General features: G+C 39.0%; 1 protein-coding gene across 1 annotated transcript; it reads left to right on the top strand.

Moving 5' to 3' along the window:
* Window positions 1-301: 301 nt before the first annotated feature.
* VPS37A (VPS37A subunit of ESCRT-I) lies at window positions 302-16,329 on the top strand. The gene is made up of 12 exons (XM_009569858.2): window positions 302-574; window positions 5,079-5,153; window positions 6,015-6,129; window positions 7,000-7,100; window positions 8,042-8,258; window positions 8,592-8,662; window positions 10,759-10,886; window positions 10,974-11,032; window positions 11,116-11,184; window positions 13,126-13,269; window positions 13,972-14,052; window positions 14,271-16,329. The coding sequence occupies exons 1-11, from the start codon at window positions 447-449 to the stop codon at window positions 14,050-14,052; spliced, it is 1,188 nt and encodes a 395-aa protein (XP_009568153.2). The 5' UTR covers window positions 302-446; the 3' UTR covers window positions 14,271-16,329.
* Window positions 16,330-16,867: the final 538 nt, after the last annotated feature.

Here is a 16,867-nt window from a genome sequence, read left to right on the forward strand (position 1 = left end):
AGGCTGCCCTCCGCGCATACGCAAGTGGGGAGGTAGCGCTGTCCTGCTGCGCATGCGCAATATGGGAGGAGGGCACAGCCGGGGGGCGGGGGCAGTGTCTCCTTGCGCAGGCGCGAGGCCTGAGAGGGATTGCTGCCCCGCCGCGCATGCGTGAGGCCGGAGGAGGAGGGCTGCGCCGGTGCGCATGAGTGACACCGAAGGAAGCGCAGCTCCGCCGCGTATGCACGAATCCGGGAAGGGAGCTCTGCCCTGACGCGCATGCGCAAGGACGGGATGCGCCGTGCCCCGCTGCGCAAGCGCGAAGCCTACGGGGGTGCCGCTCCATTGCACATGCGCAAAAGTGGGGGGGCTGCCACTCCACGCCTTCGCGAGACCGAGGGGGCCGCGCCGCCCCGCCGCGCCTGCGCGAGGCTGGGGCCGCCGGTGCCGCCGTCGCCGCGGGGAGGATGAACTGGCTGTTTCCCCTCACCAAGGGCGGCGGCTCCTCCTCGCCCGCCGCCCCGCTGCCGGCCCTCACCAGTCTTCAGCAGCAGAAGCAGCGGCAGATCGAGTCCCTGCGCGGCGCCCACGCCTCGTGAGTGGCCGCGGGGTTGGGGGGGAGACCACATAGGGACCTTACAGTACCTGAAGGGGGCCTACAAGAAAGCTGGGAAGGGACTGTTCACAAAGACTTGTAGTGATAGGACTAGGGACAATGGGTATAAACTGGAGAGGGGCAGGTTTAGGCTAGACGTAAGGAGGGATTTCCTCATGATGAGAGTGGTGAGGCACTGGCACAGGTTGCCCAGGGAAGCTGTGGATGCCCTTTCCCTGGAGGTGTTCAGAGTCAGGTTGGATGGGGCCTTGGGCAGCCTGATCTAGTGGGAGGTGTCCCTGCGCATGACAGAGGTGTTAGAAGTGGATGATCTTTAAGGTCACTTCCAACCCAAACTATTCTATGTTTCTATGAGCCAGTAATTTGCCTTTGCAGCCTAGAAAGCCAGTCATAACCTGCCCTGCATCAAAAGAAGTGTGGTGAGCCGGTCGAGGGAGGTGATTCTGCTCCTCTATTCCTCTCTTGTGATACCTCATCTTGCTTGAGTATCGTGGACTATTGTGTCTAGTTCTAGAATCCTCAACATAAGAAGGATATGGAGCTGTTGGAATGGGTTCAGAGGAGGCCACAAAGATGATCAGAGGGCTGGAGCACCTTCCATACAAGGACAGGCTGAGGGACTTCAGGTTGTTCAGCCTGAAGAGAAGGTTCTGAGGACACCTTGCAGTACCTGAAGGGGGCCTACAAGGAAGCTGGGGAGGGACTTTTTACAAAGGCATGTAGTGATAGGATGAGGGGGAATGGCTTTTAAATTAGGGGGGGGAAAATTTAGACTAGACATTAGGAAGAAATTCTTCATGATGAGGGCAGCAAGGCACTGGCGCAGGTTGCCCAGGGAAGTTTGTGGATGCCCCCTCTCTGGAGTTGTTCAAGGCCAGGCTGGATGGGGCAGCCTGGTCTGATGGGAGGTGTCCCTGCCCACAGGAGGGGGACTGGATCCGAATGGTCTTTATGGTTCATTCCAACCCATACCATTGTATGGTTTCACCCTGTCCCCTCCCGATGAGGCTTGGCTGGGTCCGGTAAACAGGAACCCCCGGGCACGCAGGGCATCGGAGCCCAGGAGGGCATGAAGCTGCACTCAGAAACCCTTGGTGTGGGTTGCCCATGCTGGGGTTTGGAGGTTGTGGAGCCTCAAGACACTGGCCAGGAAGTCGGCTAAATGACTTAATGGGTTTTACAGGTCTTCAAGAAGACGCAGATTGCACCTGTTGGAATAAAGCCCTCTTTCTGGAAACTGGGTGCAGAGGCATAGTTTTTGGAAAATTAAGAATAAAACGTGCTGTAAAGGAGCTCTGCTTGGCAGTGATCGTCAGTAGTGGCATAACAGCCCCACTGGCTCTACAAAATTCCTCTGATGTACAGTGCTAACTCGCTCATAACTGACTGTTCCTTAATAACTTTTTCTGTTTAGATGCTTTTCCTGTTCCATAGCCACACTTTTCACAGCAAAACTCTTTCCGCTTTCCTGAGATACTCCAGCTTGTCAGTATGCTGATCACTTTGGCCTAAATTATAGCCTTTTAAAACCATTCATCTTTCAAAATGAGATCCAAACTTCATATATTTCAAGCTACATTTTCAGTGAGCATGTAAGCATTCATCATGCTTCCTAGGATGTCTTTTGAAGTGGAATGATAGATGGCTCCAAAGCAATCCAGAAAAATGAATGTTTTCTTTTATGTCGGACTAAGACTAAAGGAGTTGCTTGTTGTATTTCCAAATTTAATCATTGCAAATAACTTGCTATCCTAATATTTTGAATTAACACGCGGAAACATAAGTCTCTTGGGTGTGCAGCAGCTTACCAAACTAGTAGTTTTTACTGGACTGGCTGTACTTAGCCTTTTATTTCTACCCTTTTTTTCTCTGCCACGGGTATTTCTCTGCCCCAAGTTAAGTCCTCAAAAAAGATGATCCTTGTTTTGACAAGATCAGCTTGCTGAACTGGTTTACTAGCTGTTTGTGCAGGCACCAGTTCAAGCATAGGCAGAGAGGGAATGGACCCTGCAGCCAGGAATGGAGATGAGGGGAAGAGGGTAGCTGCTCAAATGTAACTTTACAGCCATGTAAAGAGTCTGCCTTATCTGTCTTGATGATAAGTGTAGAAAACCAAAAATTAGGCAAGAGAAGAAGTAAATTCTGGCAAAGTGTGCAGTTTTCATAAGCCATACTTATTACTGAATAAATCTGATTAACAGTCCTTCGAATGTCGTGCATTTATAAAGGTATGTGTTCTTGTTCAAGTTTTAAAAAGCAGAAAGGCTTTTTTGGGTGGGACTGAATTGCTTGCTTATGGACTCCATAGCAGCACAGATCTGTAGGATAAGAATGTGCATTAAGCATTGCCACAGCATTGTTTCCTTAGCAGTGATTAAATAAATGTAATTCTGGTGATTGTTTTATCTGATAAGTATGTTATGTCATTAATTATGTGTATCTCAGCTGCTTCTCCTTGAAATACTCAAAATAAAATTCTTGGCATTCATTACCTAAGATAGGTAGGTTTGGTTTGTGTTCTCTTAGCTTGTAAAAGCTCAGATATATGTGATCTTAATTTCGTGAAGGTAGCTAGTCTTCTTTTTTTCGGGATCCCTCACAAATTAGGAGCTTGAAATCAAGTTTTTGTATTTAAAAAACAGTTTTCTTACATTTGCTGTTGTTTTAGCTGAAGTTAAGAATGCATCATTTTTTCAGTGTACTGATTCCAACTTGGAGAAGGGACAACTAAGATTTACTGTTCAAGGTGTTGCTAAAAGTAGGTTTCAATAGTTTGAACAGCTCAATGAGATTCTGAATTTCTTGTTTCTCTCTCCCTATTATCTTCCTCCCCAGTTCCTATAGACTGTGCACATGAGTGGAGCATGATTATATACCCTTCTCAAAAGGATTTTGTTGCTAGCTATTAAAATGCCTGACAGATCATTACAGGGCAGGAACGTGTGTGAGAGATTCCAGGGAGAATCCTTCAGTTAAGAATGAGGAGGTGGTTATTTCAGTTTGTGGTGTATCACAGTAGAGCCCAAAGCTCTGATACAAAGTCTTTTTTTGCTGAAGAAGTCTGACAGTTTCTTCAAGCAGCCTGTGATTCACAGGGAAAGAGCAGATACCTAGTTGTCTGTGAAAGGAAAAAGGTCAGGCTGCAGAAAGCAAGGTGCATAGTTAGGTTTGTGTCTTACTCCTTTTATTCCTGAATCTGCGAAAACTAGAGTTTTAAATTCTGTAAGTAAATAATGCTTTGCAGGGATACAAAACACTGATAGCACTGCACTTAACACACATTTGCAGATAATGTGTTCTGGTGTTTTTGAGGGAAGCAATTGTGTGGAGTGTACCTTGTGGTGGGTAGAGGCACATTTCTGAAGTTGGGTGCAAAGAGGCTTTTTGGGAACGTCTGTCTGCTATTTTTCCCCATTCTAGCTGTGTTCCCTCCCTTTATAAGGGAGTCTTAGAGAGGTGAGAGAAGACTATTGTTAACCAGGTGCAGACAGGAAAAATACAAGCAAGAGGAAATTAGTCTGCTTTTTAAGTTAGTTTTGATTGAGGCATTGTAAAATGAAACTACTTTTCTGCCCTCCTTTCTTTCCCAATCCCAGCTTAGTTATGTTCCTGTTGTCCAGAAATTCTGCTTCTGAGCTGTCTTCTACTCCTCCTCCTCTTCGGAATTCTTTGAGATGTCATCTTTCAAAACAGTCTTGCTGCACGTACAAATTGTGGAGTGCTTTGAGTATTGAAGTCAACTTCCTACTGACATAACTGATTCATAGAGTCTTCTCAATAACTTGCCTGTTACAGGAGAAGCAACTTTGGATTTAGTTTTACTAGATTTCATAAAATACATATTTCTTCACCTGGTGGGGGTCTGTGTCTTGAGTGTCACTGGACTACAAAGCTTTCATTCTTGCAACTAGCTCTTCTCCAGATAATTCTTGAAAATATCTGTTGAAGTTCATAAAACTTGATACATGTGGAAGAAACTACTGTTAAATAGTAAGTTAATCTGTTAAGGAAGGAATGCCTAGTGTAATCTGTGTTCTAAATATTGATCTGTAGGCAGCATTGCAGAGCAATGCTTAGTTGTGAACCAGGTTTAATGCCTTCACAAAGTAAATGTTTTAGTAGGTAAAATTCAGTATATAAAAAAATTACTGACATGATGTCTTAAATTAAGCCAGTAAGTGGAGAAAAATAAGTTGAGATCATTGTCAGATCTGCGAGTAGCACAATTTCTTTCTCCTATTGCATTTCCATTGCTTGTGATCATGTACTAAGTGTAAAAGTTGAATCTACTATTTTTTGCTTTAATCTTAACATTCAGTGTAGCATCCTGAAGCATATTAACTTATTCCAGCATTTTCAATTGCATTCTTACAGGGCTTTTCAAAACTGAATTAAGCACAAAGGTCTGAGGTTATGTCTTCTCTTAGACTTCAGGCTGTTGCATTGACTGTGAATTGGATGCTAACAATGTCTTCTTTGACAGCATCGCAGAAATTCAGAAAGATGTGGAATATCGACTGCCCTTCACTGTAAACAACTTGACAATTAATATTAACATGTAAGTAGAGTGAGATATCTCTGTGCACATCTTGAAAATTAAAACTGTTCTCAAAAACAAAAATAGTAATATAACGTAAATGGTACCCATCTCATAAGTAATTTCAGGAACTGTAACCTGAATTTGATTAGTAGTTGTAGTGATATAAATGAAACTGATTTTGTACAAGATGCAGGTGCTCAGCTGAAAGCAAACCTATATTTTGGTGTGCTTGGCTCCTATGATACCTGTGTGTTTTTAGCTAAAAGAAAGTAGGAGAAAATGCTTGAGGGTTTCCGATGATTTTGGATACTCTACAAATGAAAATAAGATTACTTAGTAATTTAATAATTTCCTTTAAATCATAACTCTTGCCCAAGGAAGTGTCTGGATCATAACTTAAGTGATTTATTGTGACATTTCCTGTGAATTTACTTTGGGGTACTTTTGCTCTGTGAAATATTGATGGTATTCTAGTCACAAGTTATTTCATTACTTTAGCCTGATAACTTGTTTGATATTCTTGAAGGTTGCACTGCGTTGTCTTTGTAGTAATAACATCTGTATTAGAAAATATTCTTGTTATGCTACAGCTTTTTCTTTGTCCAAGCACATAATTTCTTTATTGTTAGACTACAATTTTGCCCAGTAAATGCTCTCTTCCGTTCCTTGGAAGTCTGTTATTCTAATCTGTCTGACTTCTAGTTTTGTAATTTAATAATCCTTTTGCGTGCTTCATACACTGTGGGTTTTCTACATGACTCTTCTTGTAGAAAAATAAGTTTATGTAATTAATAGTTCTCTTCCTTTCTAGAGGAAACCCTCTTATGCTAACTTTATCATGAGATGAAGCTGTAGTAATGATTATTCTTGTACTTGCAGCTTGCTTCCACCTCAGTTTCCTCAGGAAAAACCAGTCATCAGTGTTTTCCCACCTGTGAGACATCATTTAATGGACAAACAGGGAGTGTATGTGACTGGTCCATTAATAAGTAATGTATGTATAATTTGTAGCTTCACATATATGTACCGTTAATAGCAATTTTAGTACATGTCATACTAGATTATTGCTAATGCTTCTGGTAAAAGAGAGTAGTAAAGATCTTTATTCCCTCTCAAGCTATGTTTTGAGGGGTCTGAAAAAAAATTCAGCAGTATTCAATATACTACCATTTATTCATTTACTGCTAGCATTACTGAATTGAGTATTCCATGTATCTGTAATTATTTTAAGTTATGATGGCTGAGAAGGTTCCTATCACTTCTCTTGTTAGCACCTATAGCACAGTTCTTGTTTCTCTACAGTGTATTCCAAATAAGGAAGAAGGATGCTTTAAGACTGTTTTGTAACATAGTTCTTCCCACCCTAATCCTATTAGAAAGATGTCAGGGTTTTAGCTCCAATATTCAGGATTTTAATATGCTGTTCTTTCTTTTTTATTCCCTTTTCTCTGCCAACAAGGATGTAGTAGTGTTTTTTGGGTGGTGAACTTATGACTTTTTCAGAATGCAATTAGTGGGTTTTGTCACAAATCTTGATTAATTTTTTTTTCCACTTTCTTTTTTTTCCCCCAAATGTGGCTTGGTAATGAAGGTGGGTTTTTTTCGGGTGTCGTCAGAAATGTTGTACTTGATTGATTCTCAATTGATAACGGTATATGCAAACCACTTACAATTTGTGTTCAGTTCTGGGTGGCTTTATCACTTTATTTGGAGTTTATGTTTACACAGCTTACATTAGCTGTTGTGTCTCTGTAACAGCTTTCAGCACTGCCATGTAGATATAATAAACAATCAAGTTCAGCACTGTTGGATTCCAGGCATGATTTTTCTTCTGCATTGGGTTTTATTTTTTTGTTTTTACTAGTTTACAATGCACTCGGATCTTGGAAAAATTGTTCAGAGTTTACTGGATGAGTTTTGGAAGAATCCTCCAGTGCTAGCTCCTAGCTCAACATCATTTCCATAGTGAGTATCTATATAAACATGATGAATGGAGGTGTGTATTAACTTACATTTATAAAAAAGAGATGCAATCAAGTATGAGAGCAGTAACATGAATAACATAGTGGATGTATTGGGAGATGTAGATGCCCTGCCCTTGCATGATTTCATGTGTGTGCTTGATAGCATGGTTGCTTCAGAAGAAATGCTAAATTTCGGTGGAGTTACTGTGTCACCATGCTGATGTAACTTTATGTGCCTCTGTTTTCTTGAAAAACAATAAATGCTTACATTGTCGGATGAAATCTTCAATTTGCTGTAGATCATGTTTTGAGCAGTTCTGTTTCTTCATATTCTGTTCATAACCTCCCAGGCTTAGAGGCAGCTTCTGTTGCACAACTGCGCAACAGAAATTGTGCAATTTAAATAATTGTATTAAATACGCAAAAGCGGTCTGAGACATTACAGTTTTATCAGTACAGCTATGGTGCTTGTGACTGATGACACTGGGTTTAGATGCAGCTGCAGGTGTGGATTTAAAAAAAAAATTTTGTGTTATTTAAAAGTAATTTACATGTGTGTTGCCCAAGCTGTTAGGTGCTGTACCATAAATAACATCTAATGGACAATACAGATGCACTTCTCAGGACTTTTAGATGGAGAAAAATTAAATCTATGTTTTATAAATTTTTGAGAAGTAGTTTTCTTATAATTAAGAGTGTGAGTGTGTATTTGGCTGCTCTACAAGAATATAGTTTAATAGAGTTGCATATTATGTTGCAGTGTAAGACAAAGTAGACAGTGTGTTTGAAGAAGCAGAGAACAGAAATCGCAGAGTTTATGATCATTTAAAAACTCAATCTTACGTCTTGTATGTGGTCTAGTAATTATAATTTAGATGATAAGAAATATGCTATAAGCAGTTGGTTGCTCATGGTTGTGGGTTTTCGTTTGTTTGTTTTTAGCATTTTCAACAAACCAGCTGGAATGCCTCCTTATGCTCCTCAGGGGTTTCCCTTTCTTCCTCCATACCCAACTCAAGAAACAAATAGAACAGTGGCAGCCGTGCCTGTTGCTGAATCAGTTTCTTCAAGCTACACTACAGACAAGCCTGCTGCTCCCTCTTATGGCTTGATTGCTGATCTGCCATTACCTGTTCCAACGGCAGAAGCCGTGCTTCAGGTCTGTGTGCTGAATTTTGCTGCTTAAGCTATTAGACACTGGGTAGAAGTTCCCTTGAGGCCGCACTGGGCATTGCTGCAAAACTCGAGGGAGCAGACTTATTTGTGTCCAAAATTTACTCGTCTTTTATGACTTGCCACCCCAGACATCCCCAAGTATTTTGGTACCAGGAGTGAGTTGAGGCGTTTGTTTGGGGACTAGTGCTACTGCTTCTTACTGCTTTTCTTGCTTTTCTTGTTGCTGGCAAATATTCATTTCCAGTTTTAGATTAATCAAGTTAAATATCAAGAAATTACTCTTCAAAAATCTATTAAACATTTCCAAACTGCTTAGGTTGGCCAGAATGGATTTACTTACAAGATGCCTGATGTTCCTGATACTTTTCCAGAACTCTCAGAACTAAGGTACGTTTTCAGAAGGCGTCAAAACATTCCATAGTCATTGAAAGGAAATTACTGCTGGTCTGTATCTGATTTTTGTCAGGAGTCTTTATATATCACTGAAAGGTCTTTGTAGAAATTATAAATAGAACTACTACTTAGCAAAATTGTTGAGTCAGAAAGTAAGCCAACCTTGTACTTAAATGTATTGCTTGTTTAGGATTTCCTCACCAGGAGCAATACTTTAGTATTTAACACCAGGAAGAAGAGTATTTACTTTTACTTTTCCTAGCTGTCAGTGTTCTTCTGAGTTCTGGGGCCTTGCCAGTGACTTAACGTCTATTAATTAATAAAGCATAACTTTTGAAGGAGGAAAGGGGACAGGGAGATGGACTTGAGATTGGTTCATAAAATACGTTCTCTTAAATTCAGAGGGCTGTAGTACAGGGTAAACAATGGACTACTTTGAAGAGTTCAGCATGTACAGGGGGGTTGGGTTAGATAAATCCAGGTGGTAAGTGTGCCAGTGCAAATCACTTCCACATCTAAATACTCTGTACACATATTGCACAAATATTTTCATCAAAAGTAATATCTTGTCACAATTCCAAAAATAATTTTAGTTATTGTTACCAGCAGTTTGCTCAGGTCTAATGAGATGGCCTTCTTAATCAGTTATCTGGTATTGAATAGATTACAAATTAGCTATTAATTCTGAAAGAGTCTTAAGAGGTTGGTTTCTTTCTGATCTCATATCTTTGTGGTGGTGTCATAGGTTAGTAATTGAAAACTCTGTCCTTTCAAAACAGGAAAAGATTTTTGGGAAGATCTTCTGGGTTTTTTTCCCCCTTGACACCTTCTTAAGATCCTGTTTTATTTAGCTAAATCAGATGAAGATTTTGCAGCATTCTCATTGTGTAGCAGAAAATTAGAGGGTTGCAAGAGAAGAGTAATTTGTTTGTTTAAATAAAACGTTCTAATCATTTGGTCCTTCCAAGAAGACCATGATTAAACTCTATGATTCTTCTGGTGGTAGCTGAACTAAATCAGAAATGATAGTGCAACTTTTCTGAATAGCCCTGTTGGGTGCAGGTTGAAGGGCTGCATGAGTGGCCTTTGTGACAAGGGGGCAGGGGCTGCCCCTGTGCCAGACACAGCCGGCTTGGCAGCAGACCCACTACAAGGCAGCCTAGTTGGTCAGTGAAGTGGGTGCTTTGAAAACACATTTTAAAAAGAGCAAACTCAGCAGAGTTGGTGTGGCTTGAGGGGAGGGGCAGAAAAGTATGAGAATCCTGCGAACACCAAGGTCAGAGAAGAAGGGGTAGTAGGTGCTCCAGGTACTAGAGCAGGTATTCATCTCTAGCCTGTGGAAGTTTTGGAAAAGACAGATATTGTTTGAAGGAAAATGCAGCCATGTAGAACCCACCTTAGAGCAGGCTCTCCTGCCAGGAACTGCAACCTGTTGAGAGAGACCTGTGCTGAAGCAGGGAAAAAGTGAGAAGGAAGGAGCAGCAGAGACAAACTATTACAGGCTGATTGCAACACCTGCAATTCCTCCCTCTCCTGCACTGCTTGCTGCATGGGGAAGTAAAGGAGTTGGGAGTGAAGGAGTGAAATTGAGCCTTGGGAAAATGGAGGTGAGGTGTTTCAGTTTTTGTCTGTCTTTGTCACCATCCAACTCTTACTATAATTCACAATAAATTAAATTAGGTTTTCCCAAGTTGAGTGGGTTTTGCCTGTGATCATAATTGGTAAGCAGTCTCCCTGTCTTATTCTTGACCTACAAGCTTTTCCCCTATTTCCTGTTGAGAAGGGGGACTGAGAGAGCAGCTGGGTGGGTGTCTGGTAGCTGGCTAAGGTCAACTCACTATAGTAGCACTAAAAAGCAGTTTATAGAAGTGAGGCTTGAAATGGCATTTTTTATAACACATTTCTTTTTAAGCTTGCTGCTGCAGATAGTAGAGCCCATAATCTAGGAGAAAGGGAAATAATAAGTTGTGGTCAAGTGTTGTGTACCTGTAGAGTGCCAATAAATGCCTCAAACTTTTGAGTTTTGGCAGAAATGAGTAACATAGTGTTTGCTGCTAGCTTTAAATCTGCTTTCTTTCTGTTACATGTAGTATATCACAGCTGACCAATATGAATGAGCAAGAGGAAGTGTTACTGGAACAGTTTATGACTCTACCACAACTGAAGCAAGTCATTACTGATCGAGATGAGTTAGTGAAAAGTGTTGAAGAGCTGGCAAGTACGATGTCAAAATATTAGCATCTGTGTCTGTGTTCTGCGAACTGAATCCTTTAAAAACAGTAGTAATAGTGACTTTGTTTTACAGAAAAAAACTTGTTGCTGGAGCCTAGTCTTGAGGCAAAAAGACAGACTGTGTTGGATAAAGTAAGTGAACAATAAAACCTTTTTCAGAAACATTGTAATATTCTGGTTTTTTTCAGGGATAAAACATTCTTTTTCTTTTTTAGTACGAGCAACTCACACAGATGAAGGCAGCGTTTGAAAAAAAGATGCAAAGACAGCATGAACTGAGTGAGGTATAATATCTATGTCATCGTATCCTTTGAGAATACCTCAATAAAACCGAAGTTTTGATTTGTATCTTTATCCATAAAGAATATTCTTCTGGTTAAACTCTAATTTTATATGAAATAGATTCACATTAAGTACGAAATAAAATGGAAGGAAGTACCAAACAGGTTGGAAGGAAAACGGTGTTAAGATTGCACTACTGTTTTTTGGAGGTTGGTTTTGGTTTTTAACGCTACAATAAAAGCATAGTTGGAAGAAAGGAGTGTGATGAGTATTTAGAGTTGTTCTTAAGTACAATCCTGTGTCAAAAAAGTTTTAAGAATAGAATGTTCTCTAAAGAAGGCTTGTTTAATTAGTGGTACTCACTTAACATAATTAGCTTGTAGAATTACCATATGAAGATGGTTAAGACCATTGCTGTAGAAACTTAAATTCTGTGATTTACTGGGTGTGCTTAGTTTGGGCAATGTGTTATTTATGCTGTCAAACTTTGCACACTCTAAAGCACCTATAAGGTAAAGTCCTTACTTTGGAAAGAAATTTTGGGGAGGGAGAATTATTTCTTAGTATGTTTACCAGGATATGTGTTAAAAGATGTAACTTCTCATAAAACAATTTCTGCACTGAAATCTCTTCAGTATTTGCCAGACTTGTCATCTCAGAATACGACAGTCCATCAAAATAGCATGCATGGTACCTGAATTTGAAAATCCTAAAAGAGTAACAGAATATGAAATAGTGAGCAAAAAGTTTCAGGCAAACTGAATGATTTTGTTGATAATCTAAGTGAATTAAATGTTTCCTCACTTGAAAATTAGAATAGTCTGACTCATAGTGCCTCCTTTCTGTGTGATATGAGTTGGCTTTAAAGTGGGCAGAGGTAGTTGGCATTGAGAATTTTTCTGTTTCTGCAAGAAATACCTAAAACCAGGACATAATAACCAACTGCTATATTACCTTTTCTATTTTCTAAGTTAGATTTGCTGATTCAATTTAATGATGGTTAGAAGACTGAGAGTTGAGGAGTTGCAGCTGAATTTTTGTGTTGCTTTTCCACGTATGCTGTATCTTCATATATTGATTTTCGCTGTACATTACCTGATATCACCTGTTATCTCTCATTAAAATTTCCAGATAAGTCTTTTTACTTGTACTGTGGGTGAATTTTACCATCTTCTATTAGACCAAACTTCTTATTTTGCATAAGATTAATTCTGTGGGATTTTTCTGATTACATTACAGTTTCATAGTACATAAGTGAAATATTTTTCAAGGAGTAGTTGAAGGTAGTCCAAGCATTTAAAATCTATAAATATCATAATTTTGCAATTCTGGCCCTTTCCAGCTTCCTGATGATGTGAATTGCGTCCTGATTAACTGCCCATACATATAAGAGGAAAAATATTTTAATTATGTACAACAGAGGAACAAGATTTGAGATTTATAAGAGCAGAAGAATGAGTATAATGGTTTAGATTAGCAATTGAGTAGGTGATTTTTCCTTTCCTATCTTTCTCTCCACAGTAATTTCAAAGCTATTTAAAAACTGAACAGTAAGGGCTTTTGTACCTTTTTATTATTATCAGATTCATTACTGAGCTTCAAGAGTAGACCCTAATTGTTGAAGACACTTGAAGCAGTAGTTTTACTCAGAAATTACATGCTCAAGAGCCTGTCAGATTTCCATGTTTAAAAGCTTTATACATTTGTGGGAATGATTGTGAATCAAGACCTAGACTACCAGTGCTTTTCTCACACTGAATCCTTCGTAGTTTAACAAGCTGCACTGTTTTTTGGAGATAAAGCTTCATATGATCACTTAGGCTTATAGGTAATATAATGCTCTATTCACATATCACATATTTATATAGTCATTTATCTTCCTGCTAGGAAATGTAGGTTTTGGTGGACAGCTTAATATTACATAAGAGTTTTTATTTTCTCAGAGTTGCAGTCCAAGTGCTCTGCAAGCCAGACTTAAAGTAGCTGCTCATGAAGCTGAAGAGGAATCTGACACTATTGCAGAAGACTTCTTGGAAGGCAAAACAGAAATAGATGACTTTCTTAGTAGTTTTATGGAAAAGAGAACGGTACGTAGTATGCAAGTCATTCTAATTGAGAGATAACACATAGTGAAGAAATTTAAGATTTTGAGTTTGATCGGTCCTGTGATACGGGACAGGGCCTTAGAAAGCTCCAACAAAAGAAAAATACATCCTTCAGTGGCTTCAGTCTATTTAGAATATAATCTGCGTTCTGAAGGCGCTTATTTTTAAGGCGGGAGTGCAAAGGTCTCCTGCGTTACGCCCTGGTCCTATGTTGATGCAGATAATTTGTTTCATTTCTTCTATATCCTATATACATATAGGGCAGATAGCCACACAGACAACTTAAATTTGGTAAGTCGACATAGAATGATGTGTTGCAACCTGAATGTTTAGTTTATTAAACTAATTTTTCTGTTGATGGCTATCGCCAAATAAGTAACTCGGGTTCAAAAGCCAACATTCTTGCCCATGCTTTGGCAAAAGCAATTTAACAGGTAGTGTACCTCTCTTCAAAGATGCATAATAAATTAATTTTATAACATAGGAAACAATTATCTTTGCTTGCTGTGGATAGAATGTTGTCAGTATAGGCAGGTGTTCAGCCTGAAGCTTGGAAGGGAGATGGTTCACAGGGTTTTCTTTTTTTAAAGAGACTGCTAAATAGCTAAATCATTAGAGAGAAACTGTAACATGCATTATAAAAAATCCTTTCAGAATTCACTCTTCCTGTGTCTTGTCTTGTAGCTCTGCCACTGTAGACGAGCCAAAGAGGAAAAACTTCAACAGGCAATAGCAATGCACAGCCAATTTCATGCTCCGCTATAGGTAAACTGCTGATTTAATATTTTTTTCTTTTTAATTTACCTCATTGTCACACACACATAAATTGCTAACTGCATATGGATTTGTTACAACGCTTGGTGTTTATTCTAATAGTGTTTTCTATGGAAATCAAGTATGTACTGCATCTGTTATTAGTTGTATTTAAAACATAACTTCTGGAGGAGTTAAAAATGTCTAATTACGGAAATTTGTCTTTACAGACTTCCTGCAAGTTACACCTGCCAAGAGATCGAGTGAAAAACCCAATAAAGCACACTTTTTAATAACTATTATTTGCAAATAAGCATTTCATCTTGTGTGGTTGTATTTATAGAAGAGATTGTATACAGAGTTGGGATGGATTTTATACAAATTAGGATGTCTCTTTATATTCTCATTGTACTCAAGAATCCTATTGCAATCTTTGCACTAATTTCTTGTATTTATTATTGATAGTTCTTATTATATTTAAGTTCCTGCTGCTGTACTCCATTCTCCAGAGATTAAATACCTAAACATGTAATTTTGACTAGCTTTTTACATTTTTATAAAACATAATTCATATCTTTTGTATTTTGAACTTTAAAGACTTGGCTTGATCTGTGGAAGAGTTTGGGGTAAATGGTGATAGGGCTTTGGAAACTGAAGAAATTCATAATTTGATATTGTCAGTGGATTCACAATCTGTCTTTTCTTGAAGCCAAAATGTTTAAGAACAAGTTTTTTCACTTTTAAGTAATAATACAAACCTAATTGTAAAATTGGTTTAAGCAAAGGATATATTGGAATCGGAATAAATGATCTCTGTGTAGATTGGGTATGTTGCTCGGTAGCACTGATGCACTTAATTTCAGGAGTGGCTATTACCTATCACTGTAATTAAAGACAATTTTCATCTAACAATTTCATTTTCATATTTTTTTTTACTTAAAGGAAAAATAAGCAGGTCACCTTCAACTTTGTTTTATTCAATATGTGTATGTTCATCATGTGAGGAACTCAAAAGCACTTACAAAAACTAGTTCTGAAATTCTTTGTGAAGTAGCAGTTATTTTTTCCAAGTTTTAAGGAACAGAGAAACTACTATGCCTGCAGTTGCATAGTGTGTTATGTTAAGGCCAGTGATAGAGTTTGGAAGTGAGACTTAGTTCTGCCCTTTAATCACTGAATCTTGCCTCTGGTGAGCTGAGTTTTTTAGGATGGGGGTGTATCTGGTGCAAATGGACATGACTAAGTGCAGTATTCTGTAGGAGAAAAATACAGCTCTTAAATACATGCATGTTTGTTCTCTTGCTCTTGCATAAAGACACATTCTTTTTCTTAACCTTGTCAGTGCAGTAGGTTTTCATAGGGATAGTCAAGTTCTGGAAGAGTGAAAGGAATTGTACAGTTCTGAGAGATAAATAAGATAAAGCACTGATTACGTAATCTATCAGGAATCCTGCTTCTTTCTTGTCAGGAAGCAATCTGGAGATAAACCTCTTAGCCAAGACACTGCCTTTGCATTACCTAGATAGGGTCACAGAACATCACAGGTTCTAGTCTCAAAAACTAAAGCACATCAGTTCAAGTGAGTTCTTTTTCTGTACCCTTAATCTTCAGTCAGTCCTAAACTCTGTGGTCTTCTACAAAATTCAGTAAGTTATTTCTTATGAACTGGAGAAGGGTGAGTAAATGTAGAGTTACAAAAAATCATGTAAGTGCAAGAAGTTTGTCTCCCAGGCTAGTGAATCTTCAAATAAGGCTTTAGTCCCAGCCCTATTATACTTTACAGTACTATGATTGACTGTCTTGAACTTTACTCTCTGAGCAACTAAACTATTCGCTGGTATTTGATGACATTTTTCCTTGTAAAGCTGTCCCAATTTCTGAGATTAGATGTCCCAAGCAAGTAGAACTACAGTCCAACTCAAAGAAGATGATTAGGTGCCTGTAAAAATAAACAGCTAAGTGCCGTGGTTAAGCAATAATTTTAGGTTCTCTTCTTGCAAAGAAATGTTTCTACTGACTGCATAATACTGCTTGTTTATTGACATAGTACTTCTGCTAATGTGCTAACTAAAGCCCTAATTAAAAATGAGATCACGTATGTTTCCAAGTTGTTCTGGACTTGAGTGTCTGAATACTGGGATGTCTGCAGCTCTGGAGAAGAGTCCAGATTAGATTAAAGTCATCAGTGTTACCTTCTTGGCAAACTGTCTGTTTTTGTGCTGAGTGTACAACTTGTTTGGAATCTTTTTCTGAGTATCTAGCTAATGAGTTTAAAGAATAGACACACAATCCTGTACAAGGCTACTTTTTTTTTTGTTGTTTCTTCCTCATAAGCAGAGAAAGGAACAGATGACCAAACGCCTGGTGTACTTCCTATGTTGGGATAATATCTTCTGTATACATTTTTGCAATGGCATGGAATGACAGATTTCTGTCCTTGTCTGTCTCCTCCTGTTAAATATTTCATGGTGTATTATGGTGCTCTGCTGTGACTGAACTGTTACACCAGGTCACCTCCATGGGATTTGATTTCTAAACCAGTACAAGTTCTCAGCACTTCAGCTTTTCCTATTATGTTACTTTTGTGAGAAAGTTTACAAATTCAGGACTTTTCCATGTCGTCCGAGGAGAGTCTAGAAGAAAATGTCACTGTTCAATATAAGTTCTTAGTAGAGTGGGTTTTGTTCAGGTTTGTCAGAGTTTAAGATCCTCTCTTTTCTCCCTTTCTATTCTCTCATATAATTGTTCCTATTCTTAGTATTTATTTCCTCTTTTTTTTTTTTTAGCCCCTTCTACAGTCACAGTCTCATCCCCTAGAAAAGACACA

Source organism: Cuculus canorus, chromosome 4 (assembly GCF_017976375.1).
Source record: "Cuculus canorus isolate bCucCan1 chromosome 4, bCucCan1.pri, whole genome shotgun sequence".
In the NCBI taxonomy this organism is placed as follows: Eukaryota; Metazoa; Chordata; class Aves; order Cuculiformes; family Cuculidae; genus Cuculus; species Cuculus canorus.